This window comes from Haemorhous mexicanus, chromosome 10 (genome assembly GCF_027477595.1).
Source record: "Haemorhous mexicanus isolate bHaeMex1 chromosome 10, bHaeMex1.pri, whole genome shotgun sequence".
NCBI lineage: Eukaryota > Metazoa > Chordata > Aves > Passeriformes > Fringillidae > Haemorhous > Haemorhous mexicanus.
This window is the reverse complement of record NC_082350.1, coordinates 15,669,708-15,689,677: the sequence shown is the minus strand read 5'-3', so window position 1 is coordinate 15,689,677 and position 19,970 is coordinate 15,669,708. Positions and strand designations below refer to the sequence as shown.

At 46.1% G+C, this 19,970-nt stretch overlaps 1 protein-coding gene across 3 annotated transcripts in view; it reads left to right on the top strand.

Annotated features, from left to right (window-relative positions):
* Window positions 1–19,747, top strand: part of IL1RAP (interleukin 1 receptor accessory protein) — a 47,276-nt gene extending 27,529 nt beyond the window's left edge. For 2 of the 3 annotated variants that reach the window (XM_059855488.1, XM_059855489.1), the window contains exons 4-11: window positions 406–598; window positions 2,319–2,484; window positions 3,398–3,469; window positions 4,608–4,737; window positions 5,661–5,809; window positions 8,041–8,190; window positions 9,031–9,174; window positions 11,818–15,960. In XM_059855488.1, the coding sequence (XP_059711471.1) occupies window positions 406–598; window positions 2,319–2,484; window positions 3,398–3,469; window positions 4,608–4,737; window positions 5,661–5,809; window positions 8,041–8,190; window positions 9,031–9,174; window positions 11,818–12,263 (1,450 nt within the window). In that variant the 3' untranslated portion in view covers window positions 12,264–15,960. Of the gene's footprint in view, window positions 1–405; window positions 599–2,318; window positions 2,485–3,397; window positions 3,470–4,607; window positions 4,738–5,660; window positions 5,810–8,040; window positions 8,191–9,030; window positions 9,175–11,817; window positions 15,961–18,758 lie in introns of those variants that run through there. The other variant, XM_059855490.1, reaches the window with a different exon arrangement.
* Window positions 19,748–19,970: the final 223 nt, after the last annotated feature.

The following is a 19,970-nucleotide window of genomic DNA, read 5'->3' as shown; positions in this document are numbered from 1 at the left end:
TTTGACTGCACGCTAATTTGGCAAAGATTCATGAGATTCAGACTTCTAGGAAATTAAAATTGTCTCTAACTGTGGTGCAAAATGAACATAGCAGCTGCTATGCGTAAGAGCTCTTTTTGGTCTTCCTCACATTGTCTTTTGTCTGTGTCTTTGACCTTATGATCTGCTTTAGCAGCAGGAGATTGGATGTTGCTTGTTAGTCATCTTTATAGGCTTTTGTGAGCTTGTGTGGCCACCTCTGGTGGGGTTTTCTTTCCCATTTACAAATGAGTCAACTAAGGCTGTACATACCTCATCAGCGCTGTGATGCTTGTTATTGCAGATGTGATTTTTATTTCATTCCACTCCACTGCTGTAGGAGTAAACAAGTTTCAGCTAATCAGCCCTGTTCTTGTCCACCCTTAGGAACACAACCTACTGCAGCAAAGTTGCTTTTCCCTTGGAAGTTGTTCCAAAAGACCAGCACTCTTGTGTGAGCCATTCCATAAAACCCACTGAGGAGATGTTCTACTTGGAGCATGCCAATCAGAAGATCACATGTCCAGATATTGATGGGTTTTACCCTGCCAGTGTGACACCAACTGTCAAGTGGTACCTGGTAAGAAGAACTTACTTGGGCAGCAGGGGGATGCAGTGGTGTGTGTGAAAAAGCAGTGGTTGGCATGGCAGTCATGGAACTGCGTTTCAGTCTTCCCAGTGATGATACTGTTAATGAAGCTTTACTAATTTTAAGAGCTCTGCTTCCATTGAGTTTAAGGGTAAAACTGCTCCTGGAAAGAAATTGAGAGCTAACACTGAAGCTTTTTTGACCAGCGTGCACAAGTGAAAAATACTCCTAAGAGGGATTTAGGTGGCTCAGTTCAGTTGTGGGCAGTGTGACTGACCTGCTGTGTGTGAGCCTCTCAATTTCCTGTAAAGGAGACTGCCATTGGTATTCCCTCTTCTTTAAAAAACCCCACCTGTTAATGAAAATTACATCCTTTCCAAAATCCTCTGAGGTCAGGAAGTGAAGTTGTACATCAGGCTGTGCAAAGACGATGGGTGTCCTGTTTGACACAATTCAGGAAACCTCTTTTGTGAAGACTGATATATCTCTACCCCACCCTCCATACTTTTCTGATTATTAGACTGTCTCCAGCCATCCTCAGGGTCTTGCCTACAGAATTACTGCTCAATTTTCTTAAATTTGATTTCACTCTTTCTCTCTAGGTGGATGCCTTTAGTCAGTAGAGAATAAGAAGTCTCAGGGGATGTAAAGTATGAGAGTTATGGGAATAAATTCTTCAATAACATTCTATAAAGTGCTTTTGTATTTCTAGATAGAAGATTTTGTATAAATGAATTTAATAATAAGAGAAATTGTCAACAAATGTATGTGCTGATTTAAAAAAGAAATTAAAAAGACCCAAAAGGAAAACCCCACCTCTAAAATCTTTCAGGAAAAACTTCCTCTTGTATCAAGAGGAGCCATTTCACTCCAGTAGTTTAAATGCTTTACTTCTATCATTCATTGAAATTCACATCTCGGCAATCAATTAGGAGAATGAAACAAAAAGCCCCTTGGAAGTAATTTTTCAGGCAGCAAGTCATCCCATGCCTAATAAAAATCATTAAAAATGGTATATGACCCCTGTCCTAAACTACTCCATTAGGATGTATCAGATTTGGAAATGTACCATTCAAAAATAATCTCTTAGAAAATGTGCACATCTTTGGGTTTTATGACAATCAAGATGTTATCTGCATAACCTCTTTCTGAAAAGGGATTTCCAGCTTGGTATTTTGGCAGTTTTCCTGTCTTGCCTGACAGAAAGAGAGGAGTTATTAAGGTTTATGTACTATAGATTCTCGTTTGCTATTTGCAAATTCTGGGGCCTCATCCTCAGCTGAAGGCAGCCAGGAGAGCTTGATTAGTCCCAAAAGATGGACATCAATGGGGTACATGTCCTTTAGTCCTGGTATCCATTTGTGAATACGTCATCATTTTCTTCTTATCACTTTTTACTTTGTTCTTCACTCTGCTGAGGTGCTCACTTTGATTGCCAAGGAACTTCTGGATTAGAGATCTCTCCTTTATAAAATTGTCTGTGTTTAAAGTGGAATGAAGTTATTAGGGTGATCTGCTTCATCACTTCATTCTCAAGGTGAACATAGTGGTCTATACTCCAACATGCTCAAAGTTCATGGTATTTAGGTCTGATCTACATCATGATCCCAAGTGTCTTATTAATAGTTTAAATAAGACCTTTGTGGAAGCATTTAAACCAATATCTGCACTTTTGAGTCCCAAACTCAAGTATTTTTCTGCCTGACTCCAGAACTGCAACTCGGTGGATGGCTTCTATGAGCGATATCCCCAGGGGCCCAGGCTTGTCATTGCCATTGTCCGCAGTGCCTATAAAGGGAATTACACTTGCATTGTGACATTCAAGGACCACGGAAGAACCTATAATCTCACCAGAACCATAAAGATGAAGGTGGTGGGTAAGAATGACTTTAAAATGTGTAAAATGCATGTGGGTAACTGCAGAAGTGGTAAAAACAGCTGGAAGAGTTTGTTGTAGGATCCATTTGTGGTTGTAGTCAATCTGTGTTACCCAGCTGACCTGGGCTGGGATCAGACTTGTGTGACTGTCCAGAACATACTGCAGTAGGTGTCTCTCCTACCATCTTGTCAAATGCCCCGAATACAGAGTGGCCGGCCTCAGGCTGGTGAGGTTCACTCTATGAGATGGCCAGGGGTACCCTCTGCTGGCACGTGAATGCATAACCTTGGCACTCCTGCTCGTGGTCTCTTGTGCCCTTTGCTCGTCACTATTTGTGGGATTATCACTTCATAGCCAGCTTGTCTTGATCTTCTTGGAATCTCAAAGCCATTTGTGCTGGGGTTGAGACTGCTAATTAGCTAGGCAGAGCTCCAGGTACCCACTGCTTGGACACATCTGTCCCAGGCACAGAGGCTGAGCCTACCTGCCAGGGAATTGCAGAGTTTAAAAACCTAGTGAGCTGTAGGATACATTCTGAGTTCCATGGAAACAGCTGTTTTAAGGGTTGAAATAGATATTTGTGACACAAAATGAGGTTTGTATTTTGTTTTTTAGAAGCAGCAGTAAAAAGAAATTGGTGCAGGTTATGCCTTGGGAAGATGAGAAGGTTATGGAGCTCTTCTCATGTGAGAGGCCCAAACTAGCTTACCTAAACTTTGAGGGAGCCTTGAAATCTGGACCTGGCCCTGAGTTTGGGGATTAGATTTGTGTGTGCGTAGAACTCTGCAGCAGGAATGCATCACAAGCTAGTCTGGGGAATGTGCGGTGCAGCACGAGGGAGTGGGGATGCAAGGATTCCAGGTTTTCATGAAGTCTGGGGGCCCATGGGGGCTCTCTGTTGTCTCCTGCAGGATCTCCAAACAAGGCCTTGCCACCACAGTTCACCTCTCCAAATGAGAAAGTTGTGTACGAACCGGAAGCAGGTAAAGTCCAACACTCACAGCGTGCCAGTGGGACAGGGAGACCCAGCCAGGCACAAAGCTCTCCCCTTCCACTGCATCCCCAGTGCTTTCCGTCACAGAGCACTCGAGCTGCCACGGGTGCCTGGTGGACAGTATGGGATGCTAGTTTTTGATGGAGAGCTCAGCTTCAAAAGCTGATTTTTTGCAAGATATTCAGGCGTGATGATACAGAACTGCAGCTGCAGAAGCCAATGAAATGGGGACACTTAGCTGCTTGGGAGAATTCCTGTAGGACCTTGTTTCAGCCCTGGCCCTGGCTGTGGTTTGCTCCCATCCTCCCTCATTCACCCCTAGAGTGGCTTTAGGGCTTTAGTCTTCTAGCCAGTTCTTGCTCATCTCCCCTTTTTTTGGCTGATGACTTCCTAATTAATGACAGCTCTCCTCTGCTGACCTTGCAGCCCTGGGTAAAGGGGTACCACACCCTTTCCATCACCCCTTCCCCCACACCATCAGTTTTACATAACAGCTTTTTGGAGCAATTCCCTATATCAAATGGATTGTGTCCCATTACATTGCTGTAATAAATGTGGTGGCAATGATGATGATTAGCACCAGAGTCTTCACTTTAAGGAACAGCTCTTTTGGCTCAGAAGGTCAGATTTCATCCATAGTCCTTTGTAAGATAAAATCACTTACTGATCACCAAGATATTCACACTCCCAAGTCTGATCTTGAGCAGAAGTCAAATTCCTGAAGACGTATTTCCAAACCAAAATGCTTTTGTGGAGCTTGAGCCTTCACTTTATGGCATCTGTCCCCTGTACAGTGGGGTTGATTAGCACTGCCTGGGTTTCCAAGGAAGTGGTTGGCATGGAGCATGTCCCTTTGGGTGGGTCACTTCATGCAGTCAAGGAATTTGTGACACATTTGAGGAGGCAGGACATCTTTTTCAATTTATCTGTCTGTCACAAATCCTCATGTCCAGGGATGTTAAGCTGTTATTACAGTTTATGTCAGAAAGTGGATGTTGGCCTCATTCTTTCCTGAAGGAACACAGAGCTTAGTCTGGTAGGATTTTGAAAAGCACTAAAGTGAAAGGGTTGCTGTTCTTGCACTGCAATACCTTTTCTCCTAGGAGATGATGTTCCTTTCTTTGCAGGTGATGACCTCATCCTGCCCTGTGAGGTTTTCTTCACATTCCTGAAGGACTCCCGGACTGAGGTGTGGTGGACCATAGATGGAAGAAACACAGATGACATCACGGACCCCAAGATAAAAGTCACACAAAGGTAACATGTAATGTGAACCTTCATTTCTAATCCCCTGGGTCCTGTGGGGGTACAGGCATGTGACAGTCCTAATGGAGTGTAGTCTCCCTGTTAATCAGAAGCCCCTGTGTCTGCACCCTGCTGTGATGAGCACCAGGACCTCCAAGGAGGAGGCCTCCAGACCTGGACAGTGTCATATCTTACAGATGGATTTGAGGGAGCTTTGTTAACCAGTTCACATCATCATTTGTTCAGGTCCTGGTAGTGATGCCAACAGCTTCTGTTGTTGTGGGACTTATAAAACAGGGGCTGGCAATTCTATTTAGAGGAGTGTTTCCAAATAGCATAGGGTATAAAAGGGTTTCAGAAAAACAGAGGCTGAAAACAAAAATGTAGTTTTATACATAGTATTGATTAGGAAGAATAGAGATTCAATCACATCAAGAACCCAAATGAGGATCAAAGTCCCTTTTGCTGGATGCTGAGTTACAAGTGGAAGGCAGCCACTGCCCCAGCTGACTTGCAAACCAATGTAGAAAAAGGAAAGGCAAAAGGAAATACTGTATCCTAATTTTGCAGACGGTCAATTCAGTCAGAGAGAGACAAAGTGACTCATCCAGGACTGCATAGGGGATGTGACGTGAGCTGTGAATCTTGAGTTCATGAGATCTTCTTGTTTATAGGCAAGAACTTCCATTTCCTCTAAAAGGCAATGTGGCACAGCTGCAATGAGAAAATTATGAGCAGTAAAATAAATATTAAGGAAAATCAGATAAAGGAATAGCTGCAGCTGTATTACAATCTGAAGTGTATATTGATTTATAAATATCAAGTTATGTGTTTTGGCCTTTTTAAAGGAAGAGGTTATATCAGGGAAAAGAATATCTGTCGCTAAAAACTTGCTGCACTTTCACATGTGTAATGCTCTACTTTTTCTCTTACAGTGAAATTACCAGAGATTTTGAAGACAAAACTCTGGTAAGGACTCTAACAGTTGCAAAAGCCACAGCGGAGGAGCTGAAGCGGAATTACACTTGCCATGCCAGGAACGCCAAGGGCGAGGCGCGCAGCCAGGCCGTGGTGCGCATGAAAGGTGCAGTGCCTGCAGGGCAGGGGGGTGCTGGGGGGGGTCTGCTGCTGCCTTCAGCCTTGCCCTGCAAAACAGTAAGGGGACAAAGAGTTCCATCCGCCCTTTGTGCCTAACACAGTCTGTTCTGTAGGCACTGCTGGCATACTGTGCCACTTCTCGGAGGCAGGGAACAAAGGGCCCCACCATGGGCAAGTTCATCTGTTGTCCTCATCCCATCCCTGTGCCACAACTGAAGCAGAGCTGAGGGCACAGGCTGCTTGAAATTATTTCAGGTTGTTTGGTTGTGTAAGGGTTTTGCATGACACAACAGCTAGCAGTTGGCATCCTCCAGAAGACAGTCTGCACTCGCTGGCATTGCTCAGGGAGTGAGACAGTCACACCACGGTGCTCTCTGCTTTTACTCCTTGCTGTCATGATGCTGCAGTCTAGATACAGCCACCTCAGCATGGATGGTATAGACTGATTCAGTTCTGTTCTGTGTGGGTTTTTCCAACATCTTTTTTTCATCAAAGATTTGGTTCCTGTTTCCCAGACCCACCTCTCAGTAATAAAAGCTATGTGAGATTTCCTGATTAAGGTGGATTTTTCTGCCTCCTGATCAGTCTTATCTAGATCTTCAACACCTGCTTTTTCTGTAAGCCAGATGTCCCCTCTCCCACAGGGAATGCTGCCGTGGCTTGTGTAGCTCACACCAGACACCTTCTTCCCTCTACTCTGCATTACAAGCATGGGAAAGCTCTTGGAAGTCTTCACTGGAAGACTTTTTCTTTCTGGTACTTGTCCTCCTTCTGTTTTAGTCTCATTCCTTTGAGATAAACCTTTTCTGGATTGTTAGGAAGGAACAATAGACCACACACAAAACTGAGAAAGGCTGAAACCATCTGTCAGTGAGTTTATACTCCATATATAATTTTCTGGGGTGATAATATTTGTACATGTAGCAGAAGTGAGTCTGAAATACTCATATTCTTTCTCTAAATATCAGTGCCTAAAAACTGTTTTCTAGTGGACTGACCTGTACTGTCCTCCATTTTCCTCCCCACGTGTGTTCTTGGTTAGTTGACTGGGTTTGCTCTGAGCAGATGTGGTTACCCACCACTCCTTCGTCCTGCTTCATTCCACAGCAAAGTCCAAGAGCCATCCCTAGCTGCTGCTGGCAGAGCAACCTTATGCTAAGCTCAGTGCAGCCCATCCCACTGCACATCCCATAGGAGCATCAGGCATGCCAGAAACGAACCCCTCAGCACCTGGCTTTTAGCAAGTGGCTCTATATATTGGCTCCAACTCTTCCATTACATGAGGTCATATACATTTCTTGCTTTTTCTGGATGATTTCCCTCTCCTTTTCATGTACTTCTGCTGCTCATCACCTAATGAACATTGATAAATTCCTTCCATTTTCGATTTTGTAATTCAGTTTTATTAGCAGCTTATTAAATATGGGAATATGGTGGTGTTTCCCTGTTGTTCTGCTTTTGTGCAGTTTGCCAATTTGCACATCAACTGCCACCAACAGAGTTGCCCAGGGATACAGTTAGAAATTTTCTGTCCTTAGTACAAAGAAGCAGTAGTGGTGTGACAGACAGTGCATAAGTTGGAGGGGGCCTGTGATGTTTTGGCTTGATGCCTACAGGTTGCCCTGTTTGTTTGCAAGCATTTCAGCTTTTCTGTAAGGAATTCTGCTTCTTCTTTCATGGTAGAAAAGAGTCAGGCCATGGCTTGTTATATCCTGGGTGTCAGTCTGGGACAAGCCACGAAACCTGTGTCTGATAGGGAGGGAGAATGGTAACCATTGCCTTTATTTTGCTGCAGATGCTTTATCTGGATCTCTTAGAAGTCAGAGAAGTTATCTTCCCCCAAGAGTTTGCTGATACTGCTGAGAAGGTCATGTTCATGTTCTGGCTTTGGACTGTGCAGGTTTTTTCCACCAACAGGTCATTCTATCACCTGGCTGCTCCCAGGGTCTCACTCAGAGACAGAATTCCAGCCTGTGCTATGGACTTGCTCTGCCAGCATAAGCAGACCTAATAACCCATAAAGGGGCCCCAGGGTGGCCAGCTATCACATTTCCTGTCAGAAAAGCCTTGGCTTGGCCACCTTACTCTGAAGGGGCAGCTTGGCTCTTGGCTGTTCCTCTGTGGTGTTCGGCTGCACATGACACAAGCTTGTTCCTGCCCAGCTGAAGGTCCAACCTGTTCTTTAACCCTGACCCCCCTGTCTATTTTTGTTCTCAGTTGTAGCACCCAAGTACACTGTGGAGCTGGCCTGTGGCCTGGGGGCCACCATCCTGCTCGTTGTGGTGCTCATAGTCATCTATCACGTGTATTGGCTTGAAATGGTCCTCTTCTATCGGGCTCATTTTGGAACAGATGAAACCATTCTAGGTAAGGAGTTAAATGCTTTCTTTTATTTATCCTGCTGCAGGCCCTTTATTTTCATAGAGGAGTTTTCCTATAAGCTATTTTTAAACCTCTTCACAGCACAATGACATTTTGACCTTCCATTTCTATATGCAGTTGTGTGGGTCATTGCTCATTAAAGCAAGAGGAGTCAGGCTTTTGGCTCAGGGAGAAGGAGAAAGAGGTCCTCTGTATTCTCTGCAGAGGTGGAGAATGGACATGCCAGGCTCCCCAGGGCCCTGCCCTGCTGATCTAGCTGTATCATCCAATCTAGATTGTCAAGATACGTCATCAGGTTTCAATAAGTCCCTTGTTTCCCTGGTGACTCTCTGTAAAGGATTCACGATCTGATCCAGAGTGATCTGCTTTAAAATGTGGGAAGGCATCCAAAAGGATGGATGTGGAAATCACCGTTCTGTCCTCAGTTCTTCCCTGTGTTACTGGGAGTTCATTGCTAGGGACTCTGAGGTGAGATTTTCTCCTCTGGAGGAGGAGGAGGGTGTTTGAGCCCTTGCAGCTTGTGGTGTGAACCTGCCACGGGGTGCAGCAGCTCTCAGAGGGTGTAGGCAGGGTGCAAGTCTCTGTCTGGTAGGACTGCTCATGTGGATAGACAGCAGTGAGAGGGAGCAGAGTCAGAGGTGTCAAAAGGCAAAAGAAGCCTGGACAGAACGGGTTGGTCTATGGGAATCTACGGGCCTTAACCTGCAGTGCCTGGGCTCCAAGTGAGCCTTCCTGCCTGCTTCTCTTGCAAGTCAAAGGCCCAGTATGGGCAGTATCACCGGTGTCCCTTGTGCCCTTTGTGTCCCCCTGTGCTCACGTGCCCAGACGGGAAGGAGTATGATGTGTACGTGTCCTACGCGCGCAACGCCGAGGAGGAGGAGTTTGTGCTGCTGACGCTGCGCGGAGTCCTGGAGAACGAGTTCGGGTACAAGCTGTGTATCTTCGACAGAGACAGCCTCCCTGGGGGAAGTGAGTATCTCACAGGGGGCTGTGCTCCATGCACGTCCTCTGTATTGTTCTTTGAGGTATTGATCATTGATTGCAATGAGCCTATCCAGGTTATGTTTTGGTTTTTTTCCCTGTCACTGTTAATGAATTCTTTTTAGTGTCTTCTAATGTTTTTGCTTCACATGACAGTGTTGCAGATGCTCCAGGCCACCAAAGTGGCTGCTGTGGGGATGGTGGTTGGTTGTTTCAGTTGCTCTTTCCAGGAGTGATGTGCAGGAATGTCGGCATGGGGAACCAGAAAACTGATCTTCACACAAGCCCTCTGAGCTTCCTTAAAAAATTGGATAAAGTCAAGGCTAGAAGAGGCAGGGAAAGTGTTATACTGGATCAGTTTACAGAGGGTAATGGAGAATCTTTGTAAAAACCAGGAGTGTCTACTTCAGGAAGGAGTGCCAGGTGTCAAAGCTTCTAGTGAGAAGATAATGTGCATCCCATTCATCCTCGTTAATTAGGGAGTTTGTGTCTAATATGGCATACAATTTAGCTGCTATTATCAAAAGGACTTTGTTGCAGGTAGTGAGACTCATCTCTTCAGTAAGATGTAGTCCTTTTCTACTGTTTTGAGATAAACCATACAAGGTTCTGGACATAATGTCTGCTTCAGGGAGGCAGGGAATCACCAAGAATGGAAGTTTGTGAAGCTATCCAGACACACATACTTTCGCTCAAGTTCCACAGCGAGGGCACAAATCTAGACAACACTCTTGATTTTTAGTTTTTTGGAGGCTGAGTTGGTTGCATTATCCTGATGCCTATTAAAAGTTCAAAGTCTGAATTTCTGCTGGTGCAGACCACCCTGCTTTGATTTCATGGGCTTTGGCTGAGGACCCCAAAGTTGGTTTTTTTTGTGACAAACCTGTGCTGGGAAAGTCCATCGGGGTGTCCCTTTTGAGTAGGAACAGGGGGGACTGCTGGATTCTCAGCCCACCTACCTGACAAAGGGAGCAGAATCAGTCTGGGTTCTGTTATCTTTTTCTCCTGGATTGTTGCCAGGATCTAGGAGCATCTTAGAGTTTGAGGGTAAATAAATATGTGTGTCTCGGTGAGACAGCTGCAATCCTGGTGCTGTTCCTCCTTGAAGAGAGCCTGAATGATGTGGCAGAACACCCTCCAGGCTCAATTTCCTTGATGCCAATGTCAGGCTCAGAACAGGTTTGCTCTGAGCCATTTTCACCAGATGTCCATCTCCCTCCTGTTCCCTCTGCTACTTCTTACCCTGTTCACTTTAGGGGGTGTCATTTTCCTCCCAGCACTGATCTCCTGGGCTCTCTGTCCCTCACCTCACCCCCAAACGTTTCCATCTGTGCCCCCCTCAGTCTCTGCCAGCCCCAAGGCAGTGCCAGCCCTGCGGAGTGCTACCGGAGTGGTTTGTCATCGCACTGCCGTCCGTGATGCTGCTGGGGCTTCCCCGGAGCTTCTTAGCCAGGATTTGACTAATCTCCTTCCCAGGAAAGCACGGGGGCCAGGAAATAGCTTTTGGCAGCTGGTGTCATGCCTCCAGAGCGTGCATCTGTGTCATGGGTAGGGAGTTATGTTGTCCTTGATGAAGAAACAGTGGGAGATGGATTATCCTGTGAGTTAGCTGACAGGAACTAATCAAACGTGCTTGACAGCTAAATGAAGCTGTCTGTCAGCATTATTTTACTCTCCATTGTAATTTCTGACCAGTCAAGTGTGTTCCCTTATCAAGGAAGTGTGGGAGATCCTGCAGCAGAGAGTACAAGCACCCAGATTCACACTTACAAGGGATTTTCACATTAAGTATAGATGATGGCCAAGGACAGTCTACCTGCAGATGTTAGAAATTTAAAGAGGATCCACAGTTACCATGACATTTCTCTAGCTCCAAGGATGTCATTTTTGGGACACTTCACTAAAAGTCCTCAGAGTCAATTCTAAAAATGCTCTAATCTGCTTTCATAGATGACGGCAGCAGGAACAGATGGATGAGTAATGGGAGTTAGGATGGTAGCATTACCAAAGCAAATTATCCAATGAGGACACTTGGGGATGGTGTGAATACTTACTTTGTGTGGGGAAACTGAGGCAAGAGGAGTGAAGGGAATATCCAGAGTCCTTCTGGACATCTGCCAGATGAGGATGTAAGCATAGACATTCAGACTTCCTGAAGCCTCTTCAGGGTGAGTCTTTCCCTTGAGTTCATGTGCAGCTGGCAGTTTCCCTGCTTTGCTCCAGAGAGTCTCTTTTTCCCCTCTCATTAGAAGGAAGCTAAATCTCAGCCTGAGGTTAGCAGCCCTTTTGGCCACAAGGCATCCTCACAGCACTGGGTGGCATCACTAATGTGGTACAGTGACTTTTAGGTGTAGCTCTGTTGGTTATCTCTGTGTAGAATGGGGAGGAGAAAAGGCATCTATAGGTAGTCTGGATTGATGGAGAATATGCCACTGTATGGGGTAGTGGGAACCAGCCCTGGTGTAGGAAGTCCCACCTGGAGTCACTAACAGGGTTGGAAAGCACCAGTGGAGCCTAGAAAGGGCCTTCAAGGGATATATTGTTCCCTTCAAGAGTCACCTGCTGTCACAGCAGCAGCTCAGCAGCATGTTCTTGGGCATCACTAACCACCTCAATGTTTCTTTCTCCCAGTTGTCACAGATGAAACCCTGAGCTTCATCCAGAAAAGTCGACGTCTGCTTGTTGTCCTGAGCCCCAACTACGTCTTGCAGGGGACACAGGCCCTGCTGGAGCTCAAGGCTGGCCTAGAGAATATGGCCTCCAAGGGCAACATCAAAGTCATTCTAGTGCAGTACAAAGCCATCAAGAAGAGCAAAGTGAAGGAGCTGAAGCAGGCCAAGGCAGCCTTGAATGTCATTAAATGGAAAGGAGAGAAATCCAAGTTCCCAAAGGGCAGGTTCTGGAAGCAGCTGCAGGTGGAAATGCCAGTGAAAAAGATTAGCAGGAGTTTAAGCCTTGATGGGTTGATGCATATCCCTGAAAAATGTTTGACCCAGTCAGAAAACAAACCAAAACATGCCTCAAAAATCCACAAGTTAGGCCAGGGAGTGGGGCGGAACTCAGGGTTTTTTCCATGAGGAACCATGTCCCAAGCATTTCAGAGGATAGTCGTGTTTTCCCTGCAGCTTTGATATTGCTCTGTCATTAGAGAGACTGAAGATGCAAACACCTGCTTTCTGCAAATATATGTCCTTGTTATCAACCACACAAGCCCTGGGCTTAAGGTTTAAATTTGCTATCTAGGTGGGATGCATCCAGCACCTTGTGATAACATGGCCAGTACTCCTAGATCCAGTTCCTATGGGACCTTCATTAGCGTCCAGGACAGAGCTTCTTTCCAGTCCTAAGTAACTTCACTCCTTTCTGGTCCTCAGTCCCTGCTGCAGAGGCTGAGGAACAATTTACAAGGTGGCTCCAGTGTAGAGCCGTTCCTGCATGTCCCAGGTCTGTAGTCCCAATCACTTGTGGGATCACAGACTCCTGCTGCACTGTGGGGAGCATGGACTTTTGAAGCTCCTCATCTTTGTTCCCCAAATTTCCTTTGAAGCAGATGCATCCAGGTAGTTTGGCAATGGGAAATGTCTGTTACAGAAGCATTTAAAAAACCCCCACAACTCTACTGGGTGCTATTTGTATTGAGAGTATTTGTATCCAGAGTCTCTGGGACTCTACAGTCTCACAAGTGCCCCAGATCCTTCAGAGCTGCTTGTAATCCAGGGAAATCTCTCATGAGTACAGGCTGTGGAGCATATGAGAGATGTTTATTTGTAGAGTAAACTCAGGGACTTCACAAGCACTACAAGGAACCCCAATGTACTACTCAACCTGCCTACTCTCTCTGCCACTGGCTGGGGGAAAGCATCATGCAAGGTCCTTCCAAGGTCCTTGGAATTGCATGGATATATGTCCAACTGAGAAGGACAGCTCAGAAACTTACTTGAACTTCCTAAAAACTACTAGTTCTGTCCATGTAGGTAAGACTGTGAAGACAGGCTGAGAAAGCTGGGGATATTCTCCCTGGAGAAGGCTCCTGGGAGACCTTTTTGTGGCCTTTCAGTGCTTAAAGGGAGCTTATAAGAAAAGTGGGGACAGAATTTTTAGTAGGGCCTTTTGCAATTACCCCTTTATGGACAAGGGGTAATGGTTTTAAATGAAAAGAGAGTAGATTCAGGCTACATTTAAGGAGGACAGCTTTTACAATGAGGGTGGTAGAACACTGGCACAAGTTGCCAAGGGAGGTGGATACCCCATCCCTGGAACCATTCAAGGCCAGGTTGGACAAGGTTGTGAGCAATCTGATCCAGCTGAGTATGTCCTTGCTTGTTGCAGGGAGGGTGGCCTTTGAAGGTTCTTCCCAACCCAAATCATTCTATGATTTTATAAAGACTCTGTCTTCAATGCCTGGTTTTGAACAATGTTGCCATTTCCAATTCAGGGTTTAGGTTTAAACTAGCTGTGGCTTTACAAAGCAAGTCTCTCCCCATCTTGATTCCAGCCCAAAGCTGCAGAACAGAGAGTGTATCTCAGCTTCTGTAACATTTGCACAAAACAGAAGCACAAAAACCCGCTGTGTAGGTGTCCTTGCTTCAGCAGGAGAGGGCATGGTGAGTTAACCCCCATCAGGCAGTTCATGCTGAGGAGGGGAGTTTAATCTCTCTTGTAGGACAAACCAAAGCACAGTGGGGCCCTGGCATTGACTGGTGCTATGGTTCACAACGTTTTCAAATAAAACTTCAGGCTCTGGGGGTGTCTCCATACTCCTGCAGCTCTTAGTGCAAGGACCTGCCCACTTAATTGTGGAGTTCAGTATTACACACACCAAGTGCATACTTATTTTTATTGGTGATGGTTGCTCCTGAGTCACCTTTGACTCATGCATTTATTCTCTTGGTGTCCATTGGGTGAGGCATAAACATTTATAATGGCACTATAAAAGCACTACAATTAGGAGTCTATGCACTGTTCACCCAGCTGAGCTGGGAGCTTCGAGGGCGTCCCAGTAAAAAGCCCAGCCTTAAAGGTGTGGGACTGAACGGTGTCAGGAAAACCTCTTGCCCTGAGCATTTTATCATTAATAATGTTATTCCAGGGCTGCAGGGAGCTACAGCCCCCCTTGCCCTTAGTCAGGTACTGTATGTTAAGAATGGTACCTCACAATTCAGGACTCCCCCTGAAACCATGTGCCCCTCATTTTCCCCCTCTCCCTCCTTCTGCAGAGGGAGGGAGAGGAGAATTGGGGGCAAAAAAGGTCAAGATCCTGCCATGAGATAAGAAAAATTTACTAGAAACTATAATGAGATAAGAAAATGAACATTAACAACAGTATTGGTGATAGAAGGTACAAGAAATGAATCATTCCCATGGACAAACCCCCTGACAATTGACCATATCCAACCATTCCTTCTGCTGCCCTGCACTGGCCCAGCTGCGCTGTGCTGGGTCCCTTTGTCTCCAAAAGAGACCCCCTTCCCTCCACCCCTTGCAAATGCAAGGTGATGTAGAATAACTTCAGTGTCCTGGACATGCCCCCTCCTGACTACTGCAAAAACTAACCCTGTCCTGGCAGGAACCAGGACACTGTACAGACGTGTAACAAAGAGGGCTTCTTTCTTACCATCCTCTTCATCTTCCCCACCCCAAGTAAGCTTTGATTTAAGCAGGTAGAATTGCAGTCAGCTTCACTGGAGGCAGTGGAGCTCCTCATCTACTCAGAGGTGCTTAAAAGTTTTGTTATGAGCTTTTTTACTGTGGTTGTCTGTGGAGGGACAGAGCTGCTTCCCACACTCCAGAAAACTTCATTTATAAGAGATAGCACCCAAACCTGTGCTCAGCTTTGTGAACCCATTGCAACCCTGTCATTGTGCCCAGCTTCACCTTTTTGTTTATGTTTTAAGCATCTCTGTGATCAGCTGCTAGATCTGCAGGCAGAGGGAAGGCCCTGAAGCCAAAGCAGAGCTGTGTTAGATTCCCATATGATTTTAAAAAGATTGACTCCCAAATACTCATAAATTGAATTGACAGCCCAGACCTTACATCACATCTCACTTTTACCTGAGTCACCAAGAGGTTTTATGCTGATGTTTTTGCACGTCTGATTATCTTAGGAAGTTAAATCCACCTCATGTATTTTGCTGATTTTATTGGAAGAATTGTCCAAATAATTCACAGGCCTGGACTTTCTCAGGCATATGCTGTAGTGGCCTTTGGTGTCAGTGCAACCCCAGAACAGGTTTACTGGATGACATCAGCAGAGCAGCCACAAGGCGAAAGGTGCCATGGTTTGGAAGGGGCCTGAGAGGTCAGAGGGAGCAATGTGGAAGGAACAGTCCAGAAGCAGGCTCCACTCACCCAGGAGCTTTACCAGTGGCTTTGCTGGGGTATTTCAGGCCAAGGGTAAAGCCCAGTCCCAACTGTAAAGTAGATGTGCAAGTGCCCCAGCTACGCCTGTCATTTCATTCTATGCCACGTGCAGTTTCCATTGTGGGATTCTGTCACAGCGTCCATCTGAATCAGTTGGTTCATTTGCGTTTCTGTGCTCTAACCTAACACTTATCAATATGCAGCTCATGCAAAGTCCCTCATTGTTTTTTCATTGGGAAACAGCGTGGCACAAATTGGAAAAAATATCTTCCCTTCCCGTGCTGTTTGATGTTGTATAGCTGGTCCAGAGTTTTCCCTTTTCTGTATGTTTTTGCCTTTGTGTGATTTGGTTTGTGAAGTGTCAGTATTATTTTATTTTGCTTTTCAATAAAACATTTTCATTTTTGCATTTCAGTCCTTGTGCATTTCTCATAAGTACCATCTTCCCATTACGTCTGCGAAATGCTGTTAAAGAAAGATGATTGTGTGTAGTCCAAGCATGAAGATCATTTGGGGCTCCTCCTTGGAATAGGACATTTTTCTGGCTGTTTCATGCTGTGCCTGCAGAGGCACCTGAGCTTCCAGGACCATCCAAGCAGAAACACAGTGACACACAGCATTCAGATGTCTCACAGCAGTAGACACATATACACAGAAAGTCCCTGATCTGAAGAGTGCTCACTTGGCAATCACAAGACAGAAAGATGGGAAGGCAACATAATCTCTGCTTTAAATATCAAATCAGCATTTTAGAAATCTGCCAAAACCACAGAAATCAAACTCACTCTCAGGCTACTTCGCCCATCCGTTTCTAGGTTCAGTCAGCTTCATATTTTCTCATCCAAGTCACTTTCTTGCCCATTTCCCTTGTTTGCCTGCCTGCAGGTAAGTTGAGAGACAGCCTGGCACTTGCAGACCACTAGCAAAATGAGTACCTGTGCCCATCTTTGGATTTGAGGTTTATGGATATGGGATCCTTATAATCTGCATCTTTGGGGTGCACTGGGGAGACACAAGTAAAACAATAAAAATACACAGTGCCTTTTGCAAACATTTAGAAAAGATGGAAGGTTTTTTAGTAAAAAGCAGATAACCAGGAATATTGAATCCCCAAGCCCCTGCAGTGTTATTGCTGCCTGTCCCATCCAGTGCTGTTTCACTGGGAGTGAAGATCCTACCTGCACACTGTGAAGTGTCTGCTCAGGATTTTTCCTGAGCTGGGTAAACATTGCAAACTGAACATCCCAAGGTATCCTGGTCAGCCAAGTCTAAATGCATCCTTTTCTGAAAATCAAATATATCTTTGGAAATTTGAACACCTTCCTTGCAAAAAAAAAAAAAAGTGTCAAAAAACATGAGTCTCAAAATTAAAAGTCTCAAAAAGCATTGCAAATTCAAAATTGATAAAAGAAAACCAGCACTGTCACCTCAATCAAAACATTTCATTTCAGCAGCATCAGAGTCATTCATGTTAATTGAACCTGGGTTTTTGAGCAGGCAGGTAGACCTCCTAGGGGCTGCTCCTGCTTACATTTTGCTGTGGTTCTGTGATTCCAGTTTCAAAAAGAAAGACCTTTCAAACAGCAAAAGAGCTTTTTCTTTCACAAACTGTTGAAGCCTGGCTGTTTTCAAAATAGATTTCAATCACTTGTAGAAAAGTTTGAATGAGGTCTGGACTTAGGAGATTGCTGCCAATTCTTTATGCCTTTGAAATAGGGTGGTAAAAACATGTCATGGTGGTGACAATTCTGACAGAACTGACTATCATCTACTTTTGGTTTCAATGAATCAGTGTTTTCCTGTGTGTGTTGGGGGTAAAAATCCCACCAACATTTTTATACAAGAAGAAAAACCCCTCAAAATAATTTTATTTTAATTCCAGTATTATATTAACCAAACAATGCCCTACTTTCTCCATTAGCATTTTACTGTATGATCATTTTTCCTGTCTGGGTCTCCAAATAATCTAGTGACAATGAGTTTTACAGCTAGTCATACTTCTTTGAAAAGTACTGCTCTGTACCATATTAAAATAAGGTGCATTCAGATGCAGCACACTACACCTTCTGCTGTGAGATAAGAGACAGCCAAATGCTGGGAGAATCAAGAGGCATTGCCATTGCAGGGAAGGAACAGTATTTTTATTCATATGAAAGAGCAGTGTTCCACTGTCAGGGAGAGAAGAGAGTCTCCAGCCTGAGGAATGAAGGCTTTAGCAGTGTGAAATGGAAGAGAAGCAGGAGGTAACTCTTCTTCCCAGAACAGCTCTTTGAAAGACATTCCTAGAGGCAGATTTTTCTCTCTGAATGTGCAAGAGCTCTTACTCTAATGATCCTTGTCTTGCTTGAACACCAGTTTGTCCTTGGATCCCCTATCATCTCAGGTCCCAGCGCTTAGTAAGTGTATGGGTTTTAAAATTTTTTTTACAGTTTATTACTAAGCTTTTGTTAAATTGCTGAGTGCCACAGCCATATAGTTCCCATCCTTTCCACTGCTCACCCTTTAGCCCTACACTTTCAATATACTTTCTGTGTCCCAAGCCACAGGTAGAAGTCCAAGGACATCCTTCAGGTTTGCCGCTTTTCAAAATTGGTAATAAAAGAGATGTTGCTCTTGGCTGGCACCATTTCAGCTAAGCTTCTTTCTAAGCTTTACAACTTGCAATTAATCCCAAGAAATGCTTTGAAGAACAGTATTTCCACCTCCCCATGATGCTTAGGGGAACTGGTAGAGGGGTTTAAGGCTGATATTTTTGCTTTCTAAATTTGGAGGTTTCTTCTTAAAGATGAGAGAGCATGATGGGGGGAGGTGGGTCAGCTGTTGCAGTTTGAGCTGGGGCAGGATGACATGATTGCTTTGATCCTAATGCAAAGAATTGCTCAAGCTGTGGGCAGGTGGATCCCAAACAAGACCCACCCTTTATCAAATGCCTGCACTTCTCTGGGCATGACCAATGCTGTGCAGAAGTCAGAGAACAATCATGGCACATCCTGGCTTCTCATTTACCATCTCAGTCTTCTCAAAAAACCCCTGCTCAGCAAAAATGCTGCCAGCAGGAGTGTGGGCAAGTTGAAAGTCACAGAGCTTGTGCCAGATTTCCCTCTGTGGGAAGAGGGATCTGTGCAGGTATGCCACCAAACAGCTTCCTCAGCTTTTCTCTCCCCACTCCCTTCTCCTTGTGCACCCCAATTCCTCTATCCTTGCACTCTTAGATACCACTGAAGCCGTGTTCGACTTCATCCAGAGGAGCCGCAGGATGATCGTGGTCCTGAGCCCTGACTACCTGACAGAGAAGAGCATCAGCCTTCTGGAGTTCAAGCTGGGCATCATGTGCCAGAACGCCATAGCCACCAAGCTCATCGTGGTGGAGTACAGGCCGCTGCAGTGCACCCACCCCAGCATCCTCCAGCTGAAGGAGTCTGTCTCCTTCGTCACCTGGAAGGGAGAGAAGTCCAAGCGCTCGGGCTCGCAGTTCTGGAAGGCGCTGCGGCTCGCCCTGCCGCTGCGCAGCCTGAGCGCCAGCGCCGGCTGGAACGAGAGCTGCTCCTCCCAGTCCGACATCAGCCTGGACCCCGTGCAGAGGAGAAGGAGCCGCTTGAAAGGGCAGTCCGACCCCCGGGGTGCTACTCCTGTGACTCTCACTCGTGGTGGGACGGCCTCGGCCTCTGAGTCAAAGGCCAAACAGCGAGCCAAGCACTTCCTGACGTGTCGGTGCTGCGGGACCTCCTGCAATGGCAGCAGCAGACACAAGCAGCAGGCCGTGGCCGAGCCCAGGTGGGACAGTCACCTCTGCAACCCGGGCTCGGGCAGGCCCCCGGCACAGGGCCCTCATGGCAGGGCCCGAGCCGAGCCCCCGCCGGCACAGGGCCCCGCTCTCGCCCTCTGCCATTACAGTGACCTGTCAAACAACAATGACTTCTACGTGCTCTAACCCACAGGCCGAAGCGCTGCTGGTGCTGGCCCACTGAAAGAAACTCACTGCGGCCTCAGGATATTTTTACCGTGTCACAGGCTGGCACGGTGCCGTTGAGTGTCAGTGCCATGCCTGCATGGAGGACTGCAGAAATGCCACTGCTGGTGACCTGGGCCAGGGACTTGCCACCATGCACAGAGCAGCGGCTGGGGCCTTCCTGCCCGGGTGCTTCTCCTGAATTTAAATTACAAAGTGGAGCTGAAAATGCGTTTCTCTGGTGTTGCTTTTCTACACCGTGGCTGTGTTTGCAGCAGGGCTGCTGCAGGGGTCGGGTGTAGGAGGGCAGGTCCCCAGCTGGGGCCTGGGAGGGAGGGAGCAGGGAGAAGCCATCCTGCTGGCAGTAACCTCTGGGGAAAGGGGAGCAAGCCTGCGTTTTGCAAAGGCTAAAACTTGGCTAATGAGGGCAATGGGAGCCCCTGCCACCTCAGTTATCCACTGTGGTCTTAGAAGA